Raw genomic sequence first — 19,016 nt, forward strand, 5'->3', positions numbered from 1 at the left:
CAAACTCAAAAACAACTTGCAGAAAGATTAAACGTTGCTCAGCAAACAATTTCCGATAGTTTACAAGCAGTGGGAAAGATTTTAAAGGAAGGAAAACGGGTGCCACGTCAACTGGACAAAAGACAAATGGAAAACCAAAAAGCCATCAGTAAAATGTTGCTTCAGTGGCACGAAAGAAAGGCTTTTTTGCATCGAATTGTGACTGGCGACGAAAAGTGGATTTATTTTGAGAATCCCAAAGGCACAAAATCATGGTTGATCCAGGTCAACCATCAACATTGACTGCAAGGCCATATCGCTTCGGAAAGAAGACAATGCTCTGCGTTTGGTGGGATCAGGAAGGTGTGGTGTGTTATGAGCTTCTAAAACCAGGTGAAACCATTAATACTGATCGCTACCGACAACAAATAATCAATTTGAGCCACGCTTTGATCGTAAAATGACCAGAATGGCCAGAAGACACGGCAAAGTAATTTTGCTTCATGGTGACGCACCATCACACATTCAAAACCAGTTAAAGACACGTTAAAAGATCTTGCCTGGGAAGTATGAACCCACCCGCCGTGTTCACCAGACCTTGCTCCTTCAGATGACCACTTGTTCCGATCGATGGCACACGCACTTTCTGAGCAGCACTTCAAAACGTACGAAGAAGTGGAACATTGGGTCTCTGAATGGTTTGCCTCAAAACAAGAAAAGTTCTATTGGGCCGGTATCCACAAATTACCTGAAAAATGGGGAAATGTGTAGTTAGCGATGGACATTACTTTGAATAAAGCACTTGTGATGTTTCTCTTGAAATTATCGTGTTTTCTTTGATTACAAAATCCGCATTATTAACCGGTCCACCGGGTACATAAAGTAAATGGAAAAACTGGACTGATACAGGCAAAACAATGAAACTTCCTTACACTACATACAGAAACAAGCAAGCGTAGCACCTGACATCATAAACTCGGAGGGCAGCGATTTTTAACCGGTGCGCCACAAGGATTTTTAAAACACGCAGTACCTGACCTCTTTCCCCTTAGATCGTCAAATAAATGACAGCCATCACAACAATAGTCGTCTGGTGTGAATGAACCAAAATTACACCTATTTTTTGTCAGATGGGCAAAAAATACATATTTTTTTATTTTAGTAATTAGTTTGTGTGCCATGAGAGGAAAAAGGTTGAATCGCTGACCTATAAACATGGCACTGAGTTTCCTGACATTGCTCTTAGCGGTATCTTTTGGATGTGTCTCCTCAGGCAAAGGCAATAAAAAACAAACAAATGGAACTTCATCAAACCACAAAGTTTTGCACAGTGAAGGAAACCATCAACAAAATGAAAAATCCTATCAAATGAGAAGACGTTTGCCAATGATAAATCCAATGAGGGGTTAGTACCCAAAATTTATAAAGAACTCATACAACTTAACAAAAAACCCCACACCAATGCAATTAAAAGCAGGCAAAGGAACTGAATAGACACTTCTCCAAAGAGGACAAATAGCTGAGAGAGATAGGAAAAAAGGTTCAACATCACCATCACCGAAGAGATGCAGATTAAAACAATAATGAGGTACCACCTCACACCTGCCAGAATGGCACCATCAATACATCAAAGTGCTGACGAGGACGTGGAGAAAGGGAACTGTAATGCACTGCTGGTGGGAACGCTGACTGGTGCAGCCCCTGTGGAGAACAGGATGGAGTTTCCTCAAAATGAATGGCCCGGCCAGTGTGGCTCAGGGGTTCAGTGTCGACCTGGGAACCAGGAGGTCACGGTTCGATTCCCGGTCCGATTCCCGGTCAGGACACGTGCCCGGGTTGCGAGCTTGATCCCCAGTGTGGGGCGTGTAGGAGGCAGCCAATCAATAATTTTCTCTCATCATTGATGTTTCTATTTCTCCCTCGCTGAAATCATCAAAAATATATTTAAAAAATTAAAAATGGAATTGCCTTATGACCCAGCGATTCCACTTCTGGGTATTTATCTGAAGAAAACAAAAACCCTAATTAAAAAAGATACACACACCCCATGTTGGTGCCTGGGAAGCCGTTTTCCCTGCAGCTTCATCCACGGAATCAAGACGTGGAAGAAGCCTGGTCCATCGACAGACCCTGGGCAGAGAGGTGGGACGTGCCTGCGATGGGCCTACCTGTGCGTAAAGGGAGGGAAGGTCACCACCTGCAGCAGCCTGATGGACCTAGAGGCTCCGAGTGAAACGGAGGCAGCGGGACAAACGCTCCGTGAGCTCCCGGACACGGACTCTGAAGAACAGGATCCACCAACGAAGTGGAAACAGACTCACAGACACAGAACAGGCTGGTGGGGGATGTAAACAGAAATAAAAGTAACATTACTCCAGGGAAAGCCGGACCCTCTGAGTGACGGCTCCTGGGCGGCTCTTCTGGCGGCTGGACCTCACCCGGTCACTGGCCCCGAGCGGAGCATCACAGGGCACAGGGGGAGCTGCACAGAGCTGGCCTCGGCCCCCCTCTCCCTCCCCCTCCCCCGGGACACTGCCCTGTGCCGCCTCGGCCCCCCTCCCCCGGGGACACTGCCCTGTGCCGCCTCGGCCCCCCTCCCCCTCCCCCGGGACACTGCCCTGTGCCGCCTCGGCCCCCCTCCCCCTCCCCCGGGGACACTGCCCTGTGCCGCCTCGGCCCCCCTCCCCCTCCCCCTCCCCCGGGGACACTGCCCTGTGCCACCTCGGCCCAGACACGCAGGAACCTGTTTCAAACACGGCCTCCAGCCCTGGCAGGGCTCAGTGGTTGGAGCATCGTCCGTCCATCCACCACAAGGTTTCCGGGTGACTCCCTGTCAGGACACATCCATCTCCAGCCCCTGTCGTGGGGGAAGGCAACCAACCCATCCCAACCCATCGATGTTCCTGTCGCCCCTCCCCCCCCCACTCCCTTTAAAAAGCAACTGGAAACACTGAGGTGAGGATTAACAACAGCACAAGCTCCCGCCGTCACACCAGGCCAGGGCGGTGTGGGGCCCTCCCAGGGCTGCACGCCAGCTGAACAACAAGCCCCTTGGCCACACTGGCTGCCGCCGCCCTGCTGCCTCAGCGTCGTGCCCACCCTCGCGCCCGAGGCCAGCCCCAGCCTCCCTGCCCCAGCCTCCCTGCCCCACCTCTGGCTGATCTCCGCCTCCCCAGCCTCCACGCTGGTTCTGGGCTCTGACCCTCTGCCTGCCCTCGCGCCACTCTGCTCCGTGGTGGACTCGGCCTGTGTGAGGCCTACCCCACCGACTGCAGCCCCTCCCCGCTCAGAGCTCAGGCCCTCGCCCAGCCCTCGCCGCCTACTCCACCTGCACCCCGTCCCTCCGGCAGGAAGCCTGTGGGTTCAGAGCCCTCGAGGCCAGGACCCTCCAGGCCAGCCCACCTCCCCTCCCCCGGCCCAGAGCCCGGCCAGGCCGTCTGCACAGCAGCAGGGCCTCGCAGGTTTCCAGGAGGCAAGGCGCAGTGGGAGCCATGGAGTGTTCTAGAAGAGTGCAGCTCCAGGAGAGCTTTCTGAAAACTGCCTGGAGATCTCTGAAGGGACCAAGTTGGGGTTCCTTTTTTCACTTTAAATACTATTCATGTCCTGACACCCAACTTAGCATTTGCCATTTTTTATTACAACCCCCTCAAAGCTCGATGGGCACCCGCCTCCAAGGCCGTGTCACCCCGGCCGACGGACCCTGCTCCCCTCTGCTCTGCCTCCTTCAGCCCACAGTGTGGATGCAATGGCTTCCCGGGCAGCCATGTGGGTACGGCCCGCCCACTGCTTCTCCAGCACTCACCATTTCCGCTGAGCTCTGTCCTGAGGCCTGGGCCCGGATGGGGAGGGCACCAGGAACCCTAAGCTACCCCGTGGGGTGGTGGCCCAAGGCCCCTGGAGGGGGCAGCTCCCCGCACACCTGCCCCGCCATTTCCCATCCCCCCGCAGAAAGCAACGAGACGAGGTCTCCTGCTGTACCAATGTATTCCATCTTTCAAAAAGAAAGACATGATTTTAATATTACTTAACAATATGTTAAAAAGTAGCCAGGCAGGCCTCCGTGTTAATACAGTCGTACACTCTAACAGACGTGGTGAGTACTGGGTGGGTTTGTTTTTGAACTTGCTCACTCTGCAGGGGTCGTACACAAGCTGGCTACAAGTCAGGGGTCGGACACAAACAGCGCGACGTGTACACTCTGAACAGTAGATTGTGGAGATCGGAGCGCGCCTGCCCCGCCGGCCCGCCCATCTCGGGTGGGAGCTGAGTGAGGGCGTCACCCAGGGGGACAGATGACAGGACAGGGTGAGATGCAGGGGCCACGGAGCCACGTGGATGATGCAAACTCGTCTCTGGCCAAGGCCCAGGCCTCGGGGGCCGCGGTGGCAGAACAAGTGGCGGGAGCTACTGTCCAACCCGACGGCACAGAGCTCCGATCAGAGGCTCACAGACTACACGCACACAGCTAACAGGGCGGGCGGGCGGGCGGGCGGCGGCACGTCCTCGGGCTGGGTCCCGGGCGCTGTGGCCACCGGCGAGGCCTGGGCGAGCTCCGGTGCGTCCCTCTCTGGTGACCCTCGCTCAGTGGGCAGCAAAGGTGGCCTTTTTCAAGCTAAAATTGGACCAGTTGATGGACAGTCTTTGTCGGGTCTGCCTGGCGGAATCCAAGCAGAACCTGGAAGACAGAAAACCAGTCACTGGCGCCTCCTGGGCTCGGTGCGGGCCCCACGCCTTGCCGCCCGCCGCACCCGGTCCCCGTCCTCAGGAGGGGGCGGGCGCCCGTGTGTGTTCCCTTTCAACTTGCCCTGCAGGGGCGGCCACGGAGGTTCTGATGAGCCCAGCTGGGAGCGGGCCCCCAGTCCCAGGGCCTCCGTGCCACACCAGCCCCGGGAGGGGGCGCTGTGCTGCTGCCCTTCTCAATGAGCGACACCGGGGACGCCAGCCTGCCCCCGCTCAGCCCCACGTTCACAGGTGGGAGTGAGTTGGAAGGGGAACTCTTACAGCCCCACTGTCCCTCCCTCCGGGCCTCGGGGGACAGCGAGGGCCCCTTCTGCTCTGATCACCAACTGCGCTCAACAGCGTCTGGAAAGACCAGGGGTGCCACCTGCTTCCAGCGACAACGGGCAAGCCTGTGGTCAGTGAAGGAAGGACGTTTTCCTTCCTTTTCAGCTCTAACCTGGGGAGGAGACATCTGAATGGACCCGAACATGATTATGTTGTTGCCACGTGTCCGGCCGGTAAAAGCAGTGTTTGCTGACACTCTGGTTAATGGTCCAAGCGCAGCACCCGCAGCCCGCGCCCGTCCGGGGAGGGGGGCCCGTGCTGCCGCCCAGAACCCGGCTCTCCTCCCCGCCACAGCTGCGGACCCGAGCTGGTGAGGCACCTTCACCTGAGAGCAGCAGCCAGGACGCTCACCGCCTGCCCCCTCAGAGAACAGCTCCGCCCCAAACCCGGGCCAGGCCCCTAGGACCTGGCTGGTCCTGCTGCTGACACCCTGCTCCCCTCCGCCTGCGCCCCCCTCCGCCCGCGCCCCCCTCCGCCCGCGCCCCCCTCCGCCCGCGCCCCCCTCCGCCCGCGCCCCCCTCCGCCTGGTGCTCCCCTCCGCCTGTGCCCCCCTCCGCCTGCGCCCCCCTCCGCCTGGTGCTCCCCCCCGCCCGGTGCTCCCCTCCGCCTGTGCTCCCCTCCGCCTGGTGCCCCCCTCCGCCTGCGCCCCCCTCCGCCTGCGCCCCCCTCCGCCTGGTGCTCCCCTCCGGCTGGTGCTCCCCTCCGCCTGCGCCCCCCTCCGCCTGGTGCTCCCCTCCGGCTGGTGCTCCCCTCCGCCTGCGCCCCCCTCCGCCTGCGCCCCCCTCCGCCTGCGCCCCCCTCCGCCTGCGCCCCCCTCCGCCTGCGCCCCCCTCCGCCTGCGCCCCCCTCCGCCTGCGCCCCCCTCCGCCTGCGCTCCCCTCCGCCTGTGCTCCAGACCCGCCACTTGTCTCCTACGAGCCGCCCTGAGGCTGTGGGAACAACCAGCCCAGTCCCAGGTGATGCTGGGGGCCCAGGACCCTTCCGGGAGGCACTGCCGTGACCCGGTCTGCACACGAGGGAGGGAGAAGTGGACGCGAGTGCGCGTGTGCGCCGGGCCCTCACACGTGGGAAAGCTGCTGTCAGAGCCGCCGGGCCGCGGAGGAGCCTGCGGGGGCCAGGCAGCCGCTGCCGCTCGGACACGGCGTCCTGGCGCTCACCTTTTGAAATATTCCACTTCCCTCTCCGTCTCATCCATGTCCACACTGTCTAAGTCGATATCTTTAGGCAGAAAGACGTCATCTGTGAAATGAAAGGCAAGTCAACGATAAGAGCAGGCCATCTTAACGGAGCAGAACTTGGGTTTTATTAAAGGCAACAACTCCACAAACTAAAACTTGCTGGCGGCCGATCCCGAGCGGCGCCATTAGCTAGCGGTCTCCGCGACGGGAGAGGCCCGAGGGGTCCCGAACCCCCCGCCCGGAGGCTGTCCGCAGCAGCTGCCGCAGGAAGGCCCCGTGGGGAGGGCAGGAAGAGGGCAGGGGGCCCGGGACCCAACAGCAGCGGCTCTGCTGGCATCCGGTTTTAAGTGCAGCACCCCGACTTCACCAGGAAGCCCCGGCTGCTCCCCCGACAGCAGGGCTCCTTCACGAGGCCCTATCGGAGCCGCAGTCAGGGGACAGAGGGCTGCGTGAGCTCAGGCACAGCCTCAGCACCAGCTCAGTGAGGTGAGGCCCCCCACCCCCCGCAGGCCTCCCCGGGACCACGTGCGGAGGCTAAGAAAAAGGGCCTCCCTTCCCGCCTGTGACTTCACAGTAGCGTGACCAGGCGTGGCTTACGTGCGGAACAGCCGCTAACACTCCCATGGCAACAGCCCAGTGCGAGGGCCTTCATACCTGAGCTCACAGAACCCCGGAAAAGCTTCCCCTAAGGATGCGCATGGCCACCTGACCCCCAACGGGCACCACCGCACCCCCTGACTGCTGCAAGCCACCTCCTTCCTCACTCTCAAGTCAGACTTTGCGCCCTGCTAGCAAGTTCTGGCAAGTTCTTCATGAGCCCCACCGCCCCCACAGCTACTGCTTGGGTGCTGGCTCCCCCACCCCCGGCCCCCGCCAGGCTCCCGCGTCTGAGTCTCCACCAGGGTCTGGCCTGCATGGCGTCATTTTCATGACACTTCACACGTCTCATCGCAGCCACCCTGCTTCTGTGGCCGACCAAAAAGTTACAAAATGAACAAATTATGTATGCAGACATCTCTGTAAGTAAATCAGGAAATCTAGCTGAAAAGGGTAATTTACTACGGATAGGCAGTTTAAAAAAATTGAACTCATTAGAGAGAGGAATACTAACTAGACCCATTTCCACAGGGGAAAGCAAGTATTATCAGGCCCTTCCCCCAAAAGCATGAGACCCCGAGGGCTGCAGGAGGCCCCACCCCACCCCCGGGGCCGGGCCAGGCACCGCAGGCGAGTGCTCTGGGACGCTGACACCGAGAGCCCCGGCGCGAGCGGGACACAGCGGCTCTGCTCTCGCATCACGGGCCCCGGCACGGCCGCCAGACCCCCCATTTACCGAGCGAGCTGCCGGCCCTGTCTCCCTTCTTCTTCCGGCTCTTCTTGCTCTTGCCGCGGGGCTGCGGGGAGCCGGCCGGCACCGGCTTGCTGCTGAGCGCCGGCTCGCCGGGGCAGGGGGGCTCCGCGGGGCCCGGGCTGGCCTGGCCCTCCTTGACGTGGTTCAGCTGCTTCCTGTTGTTGTTGTTGCTGTTGGCTTTCCGCTCCTCTCGCTTCTGCTCCGCCAGGGAAGGGAGGTCGAGCACTTTGGCCTTCGGCTCAGTCTGAGGCCGGGGTCTGGGCTGGCTCTCGGAGGCTCTGGGGGGCTCTGCGGGCCTCCTGCCAGCCTCGCCGCCGGCCCTCCCGGCCTGCTTTGGCTTCTGTCTGCCAGCCCCCTCCTTGTGGCGATGCATGATGTCCAGGAGAAAGGACAGCGGCTCCGGCTGCTTCCCACTGACGCCCTCGGGCAGGAGGAGCTTGGAGTCCCTGCTGTCCCCGGGCTCGGCCTCCGGCGCAGGCTCGGCCTCCGGCGCGGGCTCTGTGTGGCTGGCGTGTCTGGACGGGGAGTGCGGTGAGGTTTCCGGTGCTTCGTTCTGCTCGAGGGAGCCGTTGTGCATGTGCACAGAGTCAGGCAGGGCCTCTGCTGCCGCCTGCAAAGCCCCAGCAAGCATGCTCAGCTTGGGACAGTCCTTACTCGGCCGTTCCTTCTTCTTCTTCTTCACGGCGCGCAGCTTCTGGAGCTCCTGCAGCCGCTGCAGCTCCGCCGTGAGCCGCTCCTCCTCCTGCCCCTGCTGCCTCTGCTCCTCGCGGACCTGCTCGTGCTCCCGGGCCCTGGCCTCCGCCTCCAGGCGCGCCTTCTCCTCCAGCTGCCAGGCGGAAAGAGAAGGCTGTTTGAGACATCAGGAAGCGGTCAGAAAATTAACACATCGGGAAGAACAAGCATTTAAGCGATGAATCACAGAGTAAGAATAGAAACCCTGCCTGCCCTGCCCGGTGTGGCTCAGTGGATAGAGCATCGGCCTGCGGACTGAAAGGTCCTGGGTTCGATTCCAGTCACGGGCATGTACCTTGGTTGCGGGCACATCCCCAGTAGGGGGCGTGCAGGAGGCAGCTGATGGATGTTTCTCTCTCATCGATGTTTCTAACTCCCTATCCCTCTCCCTTCCTCTCTGTAAAAACTCAATAAAATATATTAAAAAAAAAATAAAATAAAATAAACCCTGCCTGGTCAGCATGGCTCAGGGGCAGACGGTGTCCCACGAACCAAGAGGCACTAGCTGGATTCCCAGGCAGGGCACATGCCCAGCCTGCGGGTTTAGTCCCCAGCAGGGGGCGTGCCGGAGGCAGCCAACCAATGTTTCCCTCTTGACCATGTTTCTATTTTCTCTCCCTTCCTTTCCCTTTCTCTCTCTCTCTAAAACCAATAAAGATTAGTTTTTTAAAAGTTAAAAAAAAGAATATAAACCATGAAAGGGGCTATAATAAGCCAAAACAGGGGTCCTCAAACTTTTTAAACAGGGGGCCAGTTCACTGTCCCTCAGACCATTCGAGGGCCGGACTATAGTTTAAAAAAAAACTATGAACAAATTCCTATGCGCACTGCGGGCCCGGGACACGTCGGCTGCTAAGCAGGACAGGCAGCGGCACCAGGCGGGCCGGATAAATGTCCTTGGCGGGCCGCATGTGGCCCGCGGGCCGTAGTTTGAGGACGCCTGAGCCAAAAGCTCTTACCCCAAGTTTGACACAGACTTACTTTATGTGGGGAAGGTGGTAGCTAATCCTCAGAGCCACTGACCAGGCATGTAAAACCAGGTGGAAGCTGCTGTTACCCGCCCCCACGCCTGCTGCACATGGAGGAGACAGCCAACGGCACGTGACCGTGCCCGCCGCGCCGGCCCAGGTGAAGGCGGAGGCGTTTCTGGGCATCAACAGGACATGCTAAACGCGCTCTAGGAGACTGACCCCCCCCAGCCTGGCCCGCGGCCGACACGCCCGAGCTGCTGTCACAGGTGTGCCAGGAGCAATGGTTTCTCCCCCCGCAGGCACGCCGACAGCAGGTTCCTCCTGCTTAGGCCACGTCCGGACGCGCCTTTTCAGCGAGTGAAGACTCCGTCGTTAGGGACGCCTATCCTAGCAGCACAACCGGAAACGGTTCCTCTGTTTGGTAACAAATGACAGCCCCAAAGAGGGGCGCCTCTCGGACGCTCCGGCAAAAACCACTCGACAGGAAAGGAAAGGCCCTTCCCAGCTTAAGCTCCTCCTTACATTTCGGTAGGCGTTACATTAAGACCTAATTTAGTTATCTTTCAGAAAAAACTTAATATAAAATGACGTTGGAAGTCCAATGACAGGTTTTAAAAAGCTAATTTCACAACTGAAGCCAAGTCCCGCAGCCCTGCCGCCGCCAGGAGGGCCCCCGCTGCCCGCAGGTGCCTGGGGTCGGCTGGCAGTGTGTCCTGGTGCAGGTCGGGAACCCCCAGGACGAGGCTACAGTGAACCCACAGCCCGCCGTGTGCCGCCTTCACTTCCACAGCCGACCAGGAGGGAGACACAACGCCAGCCTGTGGGCTGGGTCACGCGGTCCAAGGGGTGCTCGGTAGGGCACAGGGGGAGTGGGTGCTGAGGGGACCACGTGGGCCTGAGGGGCTGTGGCATCAAGTCTGGATCCAGACGGGCTGCGAGGCCAGAGGCCAGGAGACGAGGGCGGGAGTGCCCCTGACAAGCACAGAGCCACCTGGAGGCTTTGAGGGCTGCACAGGACGCCCCAGGCCCGGGACCCCTCCGAGAGGCAGGGCACGTCCGAGGGCGACACCCTCGCTCGCCCCCTCCTGTGGGCTCTGCAGACCCAGGTCTCCTGGGGCAGAACGGGCTCTCCCCCAAGTCCCTGGCGAGTGCTGGCAGCCAGGCCAGGGCTGCTCGGGGCCGAGCCCCACAGGGTTGGTGGGTCTGCCCCTCAGCAGGACAAGCACAGCCCGAGAGCCGCGTGCTGCTGCGGAGCCGGGAGGACCTGCGGGCCGCCTCAGCTCTGCCTGACCGCGCCGCGACCTCACCGGCTCCCGGGCAGCCCTTCCTGCTGTCAGACCCCGAGAGCTTCCACCTCCTCGGCCCCACCTGCCTGCTGAGGGCTGGCCCCGGGCCTGACGCCCCGAGGGGGCTGCACGAGGGCGACGGCTGGCCTGCTGCCCGGGGCTCCGTGGGGAGCCCTCCAGGAGAACTAGGGTGGCCCCTGAGGGCTCCACTCACTTGCTGGAGCTCAGGTCAAGTCCAGCCACACCCACCACTGGGTGGCCTGCCCTTGTCACACCGCAGCCCTGAGGTGAGGTGGGAACTGCCCAGCGCTGCCCACAACGGCCATCACCTCATCCGCCACCTTCGACATCAATGCCACGAGCTGGGCCTCTTCCATGCGGACGGCCCCGGAGCCAAGGGCCCTGTCCCCGCCTATCAGTCACTCGTTCAGCCTGTCTGCAAAGCCCACTGCCACCCCCACTTCCTCTGCTTCCCGGGCACGGAGGCGGAGGGTCTGCGCCCGCCTGCTGGCCAGCACGAGGGCCCGAGGCTGGTTTGGGTCCACTAACAAAGCCACAACGCAAAGGGGACGATGCATCCTGGACACAGCGTGGGGCTCCAACGGCCTGCGGCTCAGGCCAGAGACAGGCGGGGCGTGGAAGCCATGCTGCGGCCAGGGCCGCGGCTCCAGCCGGAGGTGAGGCCCCGCCGCCCTGGCGCGGGCGCAGGCTACCTTTCTTTGCTTGTGCCTCGCCCGCTTGGCGGCGCGCGTGCTGCTCACGGGCTTGGGCTCGGAGCTGTTGATGAACTGCAGCAGGTCCTCCACCCGGCGGTGGTCCACCACGCTCTCCCGCTCCGACAGCTGGTCCGCCTTCTTCGGCTGCTCTTCCTTCCGCTTGGTCAGCCGCAGGCGCAGCTTCTCCCGCATTTCTGCGTAATTCCTGCTTGTTGGGGCGGCTGGAGGCTGAGACAGTAAGGGAGAACAGGACTAGATTAAGGTTCAGGTTTCAATGACTTGGAAGATACACTGCAGACTATTTCTAAAAGTAAAGCTTTTCTTATTACCCATGGAATACACAAAAAAATAAGGAAACAGAGAAACAAACGGTCGGAAAAAAGAAAATCTATGTATTCACAAAAGAGCTGGTGAATTAGATGCAGCTGTGTATGAAAGTAAACGCTGTTAAGTCAGAAAGAACGATTACACGCCCTGGCCATCCCCTTCCACGTGAACAGCGGGCATCTTCCTGAGGTGCCCACGCCCACCGTATCTTTGTAGCCACGGCAGGCTCCTTGCTCAGCGCCGAAAGGAAACAGAACTGCCCTGCAGCTCACTGCCAAGGTCTGTGACCAGCCCGAGCACGCCGCGGTCAAGAAGGCGAGGCAGAGCTAACAGAAGAGCCACTTGCCCTGCGGCCGCCGCTGGAGCGCTGGCGCGTCCTTGTCCAAGTCCGCCTGGGTCAACACCCTTTGTGTTCAACCCGGGAAGCCAACCGTGTGCACACGTGTCCCCGCGTGGCGGCTGGCAGACCGGACGCCCTGGCTGCCCACAGCTGGGCACTCGGTCGACCCCTGTCCAATTAGCTGTCGTAAAACTCACCCACAGGCACAGACGCCGTGACGAAAGCCTTACAGCTCACTATTCGGGCACGTGTTCCACTACCTTTAGGATAAGGACACCCTACAAGTGGAGCTGCTGTTTGAGGCCAGACCTTGACTTAACTATGTTGCAAGGAAGTGCCCTGAGTTCCACCTGGCATCGCCGCCCGCGTCGCTGCGCTGCCACACTGACCCCCGCCCGCTCGCACCGACAGCCGCTGCCCTGCCCGGCAGCGCGGCACTCACCCCGCCGTGCCCGAAGAATTCACAGTAGCAGCAGTCACAGTACTTGCCCTCCTTCTGGTTGGTGGAGGTGGAGGTGCTGGAGCTGTGCTCGGAGCAGCTGTCCTCGTCTGCGCTCTCGTCCCCGTCGTCCTGCTGCGGGTCGTAGACGCCATTCTCGCAGCGGTGCCCTTCGCAGTCCGGGTCACTGCAAGGCGGCACCCGGGCCTGTGAGCAAGCAGCCACCCGAGAGGCTCTGCCCCTCCCAGCCAGACCCAGGTCCACACGGCCGTGGGGCCACGTCGGGGGCTGGGCGGCCGGGGGGCAAGGCGGCGTGCGTGGCGGGTGGTCACACAGTCTCCCCACTGTCCCCACCACCACTTTACCCTGCGGGATGGGAGGTGGCTTTAAACGGGCAAGTTCAAAGGTAAAAACACTGCCTTCAAATACAACTGCCCCGCCTGGCCAGTGCGGCTCAGCTGGCTGGAGCGCGGTCCCGTCCACTGCGAGGGGGAGGGTCTGATTGTGGCGGGGGCAGACTCAGGCTGCGGTGTGGTCCCAGGGGGAGGCACGTGCGGGCGGAAACCAGTGGATGTTTCTGTTTGCCCCTCCCTTCCTCTCTCCCCAAAATGAACGGAACCGTGTCTTTAGGTGAGAATTACAAAACCACCAACGCATCACTTACACGCACACACGCACCTTGAGAAAAACAACAACCAAAACAAAACAACAAGCAAACTGCCCAGCCCTGGCCCGTGCGGCTCTGTTGGCTGAACGTCGTCCGGAGCACCAAGAGGTGGGGCTTTGGTTCCGGGTCAGGGTGTGACTATGGGAGGCAACCGACAGATGTCCCTCTCCCTCGCCCCAGCCCCTCCTCTCTCCAAAACCAGTAAAACATTTAAAACAAAACAAAGCCGTCACGAGTTTGCCGTGTGTACTTGGCTCCAGGTGAACAAGTACAGCTTGAAAGACACTGATGGAGCGGGTGGGGCCCTACAGGTGTCCGCCCTCCCACCGCATAGCACGGCCCAGCCACCCGCCCGGCGCCAGGGGACAGAGTTCTTCCCGTGTCGGGGTGCACGGCACCCAGTCTCCGACACGCCCTGGCCTCTACCTCCAGGAGCTGGCTCACCTGCAGACGCTTGGAGGCGCGCTGATGGGGCCGTCCGTGCTGGGGGTCGGGGGGGCGACCGAAGCAGGACAGAAGCTCTTGCGCGCGTCCACAAACCCAGGAGAGGTGGCTGCAGCTTTGGGGAAGGCGGGGGCCGCGAGACTCGCCAGGTGAGGCGTGGAGGCTGGTGCGAGGGGGGCGGGGGCGAGCGCGGGGAGCGGCGCCAGGCCGGTGGGGCTGTTCCTCGGGGCGGCGGGCACCGCGTGCCTGTGCTCCTCCTTGCTGATGCCGTGGAAGACCTCACCTGCGCAGACATGGAGCCGTGCCAACAGCTCAGGTCAGACACACGTCCATAATCCTTTTAGGACTTTTTACCAGTGTTTTTTGTCTAAATATGTTCAAATCTATAGAAAAGTTGAAGGAAACAGTCAAAAAAATACCCAATACCCTTCACCTGGATTCACGACTCGTTACCATGTGTCCCGTTTCCTTCATTTCTGACACACACGCCCCCACGTGCTGTTTGGCACGGGCCCCCGAAAGGCCGCACACGTCACTGTGATCACACACCCACCAGGAAGGACGTTCTGGATCCTGGACAGCCCCCCCCCCCCCCCAGTCCTTTCCCACGTCCCTCCGAGCCGCCCCGCCCTACCTCGGCCTGCCTCTCACAGCACCGGCCTCCGAGCAGAGCAGCGTCAGCAGCTGCAGTGGCGGCCTCAGGTCAGACTGAGCTGACATGCCCTGGGCACGCATCCCGCCAAGGTCATACCGCACCCTCCTACCTGACCGCCCAGGAAGCACCTGCCAGCTGCTCCGTGGTGGCGAGGCCACACCCAGGCAGGTGTGCGGGGTGGCTGCCAAGCACCCGTGGGAGCTGCTCCGGCAGGGGGCACCGTGTTCCCCACACGGACAGCCAAGGTCCTCACCACCACGGAGGGCGTCACCCGGCCGCCCCCTTCCCTCGCTCTTGCTCACACCGTGACCATGAACTTCCCGTCCCCAGGCAGCAGCAGCCCCCCACCCGGTCCCCCCTGAGCACCAGGACTCCGCCCTCCCCGTGTGCTGGGAGCCGCTCCAACACTGTGCCGTGCACCGCCACCTGCCCCTGTCTGATGGCTTCCCTGCTCTCTGCTCTCCCGTGGGCTCGGGTCCGAGTGTGACAGCACACCACCTGCACACCAGCGACGCCACAGGCACCCTGTCCACGAGGTTCTGCTTTTAGGTGACTGTGTCACAGCAGCAGGTAGAGATGAAAGGCAGGGTCCATGTGGCCGAGCCCCGGAGGACATGTGACAGTGGCATTCTCTTGGGCCAGGCCAGCCAGGGGCAACCCGGGAGATGCCGCGAACGCTGGGCGCCGGCCCCGCCAGCAGCAGCCTTACCTAAGGAAGGAGGCCTCTTGGACGACACTTTGAACTGGCTGTTGCTGGACTGCACCGTGGTGGCCGTGCAGGACACGGAGGAGGTGGCCGAGGAGGTGGCCATCACCACTTTGCTGGCCTCCATGAAGGCGTCCTGGAAGCTGTACAGGCATTTCTTGCGGGCAGCGCCCCTTTTCTCCTTACAGTCCAGGCCTGTGGGCGAGCCGCTGCTCGGCGGAGGGAGGGAGTCGGGCCTTGTTTCCGGGAACGCTGGCCCCAAGATCTCACTGCCTTCAGAGACAAAAGGGCAGAGTGAGGCTTCCGAAGAGAGCAATGGCTGAGGCCCACGAGAACGCGCAGACCACACTCCACACGGGCTGCTCGGCAGGGAGCGCCCCCCTGGGATGGCCTAGTCACCTCGCGTTTGTGGAAAACGAAAACTCACTGAGCACCTGCCATGTGTCCACCCCTGAGCTAGGTGCTTTCCAGAGGTTTCTTTCTTTTGTGTCTTAAACTGCCTCTGACCTCGGTAGCGCTATTCCCATCCTGAAGATGAGGAACTGAGCTCAGAGAGGCCCAGCAACTTGCCCAAGGTCACACAGCTAGAAACCCTTTCCAGGCGCAGACCAGACAGACGTCCAGTCTCGCTTGCTGTTCTGAGCACATGCAGGGGCTGGGCGGGGGGCTGCAGGGGCTCTAACCACATGAAGACAGAGATGAGGTGCAGGCAGCAGCCCCTCAGGCGCCCGGCCCGGAAGTGACGGCTGCGCCTCAGCGGCTGGGAGGGCGGAGCTGGCTAGAGGGACAAATCCCATGAAGGGTCACACAGAAAAGGACAGGAGGAAGGAAGTGACAACACTCGAGTCGGCTGCGGCCCTGCTGCCCGCCCTGTGCCCGGGGCCATGTCTGGATGCCACCCCTGCTCGAGAACCAGTGGCCGAACCTGAACCCTGGAGACAAGACGCTCAGCAGCGCTCGGCAGCAGAGCTGGGCGTCAGCCATGCTAAGGGCCGCGGCTGTGACCGACGTGGAGGGAGGGGCAGCAGAGGGAGGGGCAGCCTGGCGGGCCCACCCTCGGGGCCCCCATGGGAGAACACAGCCAGATGGCCATCCACTCAGCTCGGATCACTTTCAAACTCGAATAAAGTTTTAACAGGTTCCTTACCAGAAATTGTATCTGGCAAGAAAGTGCCAGGACTCCAGTTCTTATCATTCATCACTTCTGATCCCCACAGACTTATAAACTTAGAACTATTCCACTCTGGAGTAGTCCCAAAACAGCTCGGGTAAATATGGTCTTGAAGAGATGCATTGAATACCTGATGCTTATTTGTGTGATTCTGAACAGGTGCTGGCGGTAAAGCCTACAAGAAAAAAGTTCTAATCACATATCGACAGTCATACCTGCTTACCCAGGTCCTGAGGCTACAGACAGACAGACAGACGAGTCACTTCTGGAAGCCTTGGGGGGCGGGGGGGGGGGCGGGACGCGCGCGCCGTGACGGCTGCCCTGGCGCACCCGTCTTACCGCGCTGGTGGCGAGTCTACACCACAGGCCGAACGTACACCAGGCGGGCGGGTCTGAAGCAGCCGGTGCCCAGGAAACCCAGGCAGCAGCCGGAGCTCAGCAGCCTCTGCCGCTGCCCTCGCCACGGGAAGTGGTCACCGGCGTGAGACCCGTCCCTCGGGCTTATCCCCTCTGCCCCTGCAATGGTTACCGCCCCAAAGGAATCTCAGGGTCACTGATAAAACATGGCAACGCCTAACCTGTGCTCTCCCGTGGGCAAAGGGCGTGCGCGCTGAGGAACAACTCGTTTTGTGCTGCTCGGACGCCCCCAGGCCCTGCGGCAGGCCTGTCCCCGGAGGAGCAGGGGCCCTCCAGCCGCCCCGCTCAGCAGCCTCACCACCTCAGGGCTGTTCCAGCCGCCAGGGAGCGTTCTGGATGTCACGAGAGCGCTCACTCCCTCGCTTCAGCTGGCCAGTGGCGTCCACTGCTCATACGATGAGGTCACAATTGTAGCCGTGGTCCAGCTGTCCTTCCTGCTCACCCAGCCCCTGGACACACTGGCCTTCTGGTCCTCAAACTCCCAGCTCCTCCTCGACCCAGACCTTCACTCATGCCGTGTCCATGTTCTAGAACGCCCTCAGCTCCCGGCCTCACTGACTGACAGTCACCCTTCAGGCCTAAATGTCCCTTCCCCAGAGAAGCCATCTCTGACTTGGGCCTCAGCACCTAACACCGAGACCAAGACAGGGGCCGCCTTCCGTTAACACAGTAAAGCCACCACTTCCCCTCCCAGCACTTAACGCGCTCATCACTCAAGGCTGACTTGTGCCCGTTGGTTCAGTGTCTGCCTTCCCTCCAATTCTGTCAGCTTCACGAGGGAGCGGGCCACCCGGTCCTGGCCCAGGCCGGGCCCTCGGCTTTCCCCAGCTGCCCTAGGCCCAGGGCCGCCCCTAAAGCTACAGCCTGCCCTTGGGAACCGCGCCTGGGAGCCCCCCTCTGGGACACACACACGAGCACAGTGCGGTACCCCCCAGTGCGGGGGGCGGGTTTGGAAGGACTCCCAAGAGCAGGTGATGGTTTGGCAGAAGCCTGGGGGCCTGGCTGGGGTGAGAGGAAGGGGGAACGGTGGGGGGAGAGGGCACAGGGGCCAAATGAGATAACTGTATGACTGCTGTGCTGAGGGGACTAGGGAGCTAGAGAGGGTGGTAAGCAGCAGGGGCGAGGACCTGGTCGGGTTATGAGGAAGACCCACCTGGGCAGGTGGGCGAGTGAGCCGCCGAGGAAAGGATGAGAAATGGCGAAGTGATGGCCGCAAAGATGCGGACGACAGAAGGAAGCCTGGGGTTGTCGGGACAGCTGGGACTGGACGTCTGGCTCCTTCCTGGCAAGGGTCAGGGACGCAGCTGGGTGTGAACTCCGGTCCCATTCTCGGCCTTCAGGCTGCAGTCCCAGGGTCAGATGCCAGCTCTCCCTTTACTAGCTGTGTGACCTTAGGCAAACCACTGCATCTTCCTGTGCTTTCCTTTTCTCCTAAGTAATTTGCACACACCTACCTCCAGGGGCTGTGGGGGGACGGAATCAGACAGTGCATGTCCAGTGCTCAGCACACTGCTGGCCCAGTGACCATTCGGTGCTGTGTATGTGGACCACCCCCCCCAAGACTGTGGTCCCCACACACAGACCCACCCCCGCTCGGGCTCTGCTGCCCCCCCAGGTGTCACTCCATGTGGGCGGTTTGTGCCCTCCTGACCTGACCAGGCGCAGGGAGGCAAAGATGCAGGGTGAACCAGAATGAGACTCGAGGCTTCAAAGTGGGAAGAAACAGGTCTGTAGTGGCCCCCAGGGTCACAGTGGGAGCCTGAGCTGGCTGCCCTGCAGGGGACCCCCGGGCAGGGAGAACAAGACCGTACGTCCGCAGACGAGAGGCACACTACGAGCTGCTGAGCTGAGAAGGACGGATGGAAAGTCACTGACTGGCAGGTTCTGCGCCCTGAAGACACTCCGCTAAGGGGCAGAATGCCCAGCAGGTGGAAGCAGCGGCTTCTCCCAGCGCACCTGGCTCCGAGAGGCGGCGCTGCCTCGCCAGCCCAGCTGGTGAACTTGGCGCAACAGAAGCACCTCCAGGGTCCCACAGCTTCTTCCCAAGCACCCCCAGACACGCGGGGTGGCCTGGTTCCCCTCGAGAAAGCCTGGCTGACAACCTGGACCCACAGCCACATGGGCCCAGAGAGCTCTTGCTCACCCTCCAAACCCTCCCCAGCCTCACCTCCTCCGCACAACCAGCCCGCGGGCTCCAAGTCCATGTCCCTCTTCACGACGACTGTCCTACTTGGCTCCCCAATTTCTATGGCGGCGCCTCACAGCGTCTGACTGTCAGGGCTGAGCACGTTTCTGTCTTCTCCTCACACTACGAGGCTCCTGACAACGGGGACCAGGCAAACTGCTTCTATTCCCCGCGCAGGAAGCGCAGGGCCTGGCTCGTAGGGAGCGTAAGGAACGCAGAGCAGAGCTCAGCCTGGAGAAGGAAGCGGCCGCCGTGAGACGGTGAGCTGGGAACGTATGCTAATGGCTCCTCACGTGCTTCACCCCCTCGGCTACGCAAATCCACCGAGAAGAGGCAACCCACTACCCCATCCCTGCACAGGGCGCGGGCGCAGCGGGCAGGGGGGCTG

The 19,016-nt window shown here is 61.0% G+C and overlaps 1 protein-coding gene across 5 annotated transcripts in view; it reads right to left on the reverse strand.

Moving 5' to 3' along the window:
* Positions 1-3,481: 3,481 nt before the first annotated feature.
* Positions 3,482-19,016, reverse strand: part of FAM193A (family with sequence similarity 193 member A) — a 106,213-nt gene continuing 90,678 nt past the window's right edge. For 4 of the 5 annotated variants that reach the window (XM_080685430.1, XM_080685429.1, XM_080685432.1 and 1 more), the window contains 8 exons: positions 16,003-16,201; positions 14,859-15,128; positions 13,495-13,777; positions 12,387-12,570; positions 11,275-11,505; positions 7,555-8,398; positions 6,201-6,282; positions 3,482-4,654 (listed from right to left, as the gene is read on the reverse strand). In XM_080685430.1, coding sequence (XP_080541556.1) covers positions 4,561-4,654; positions 6,201-6,282; positions 7,555-8,398; positions 11,275-11,505; positions 12,387-12,570; positions 13,495-13,777; positions 14,859-15,128; positions 16,003-16,201 — 2,187 coding nt within the window. In that variant the 3' untranslated portion in view covers positions 3,482-4,560. The remainder of the gene's footprint in view (positions 4,655-6,200; positions 6,283-7,554; positions 8,399-11,274; positions 11,506-12,386; positions 12,571-13,494; positions 13,778-14,858; positions 15,129-16,002; positions 16,202-19,016) is intronic. The other variant, XM_080685431.1, reaches the window with a different exon arrangement.

Source organism: Plecotus auritus (assembly GCF_963455305.1).
Source record: "Plecotus auritus genome assembly, chromosome: 1".
In the NCBI taxonomy this organism is placed as follows: domain Eukaryota; kingdom Metazoa; phylum Chordata; class Mammalia; order Chiroptera; family Vespertilionidae; genus Plecotus; species Plecotus auritus.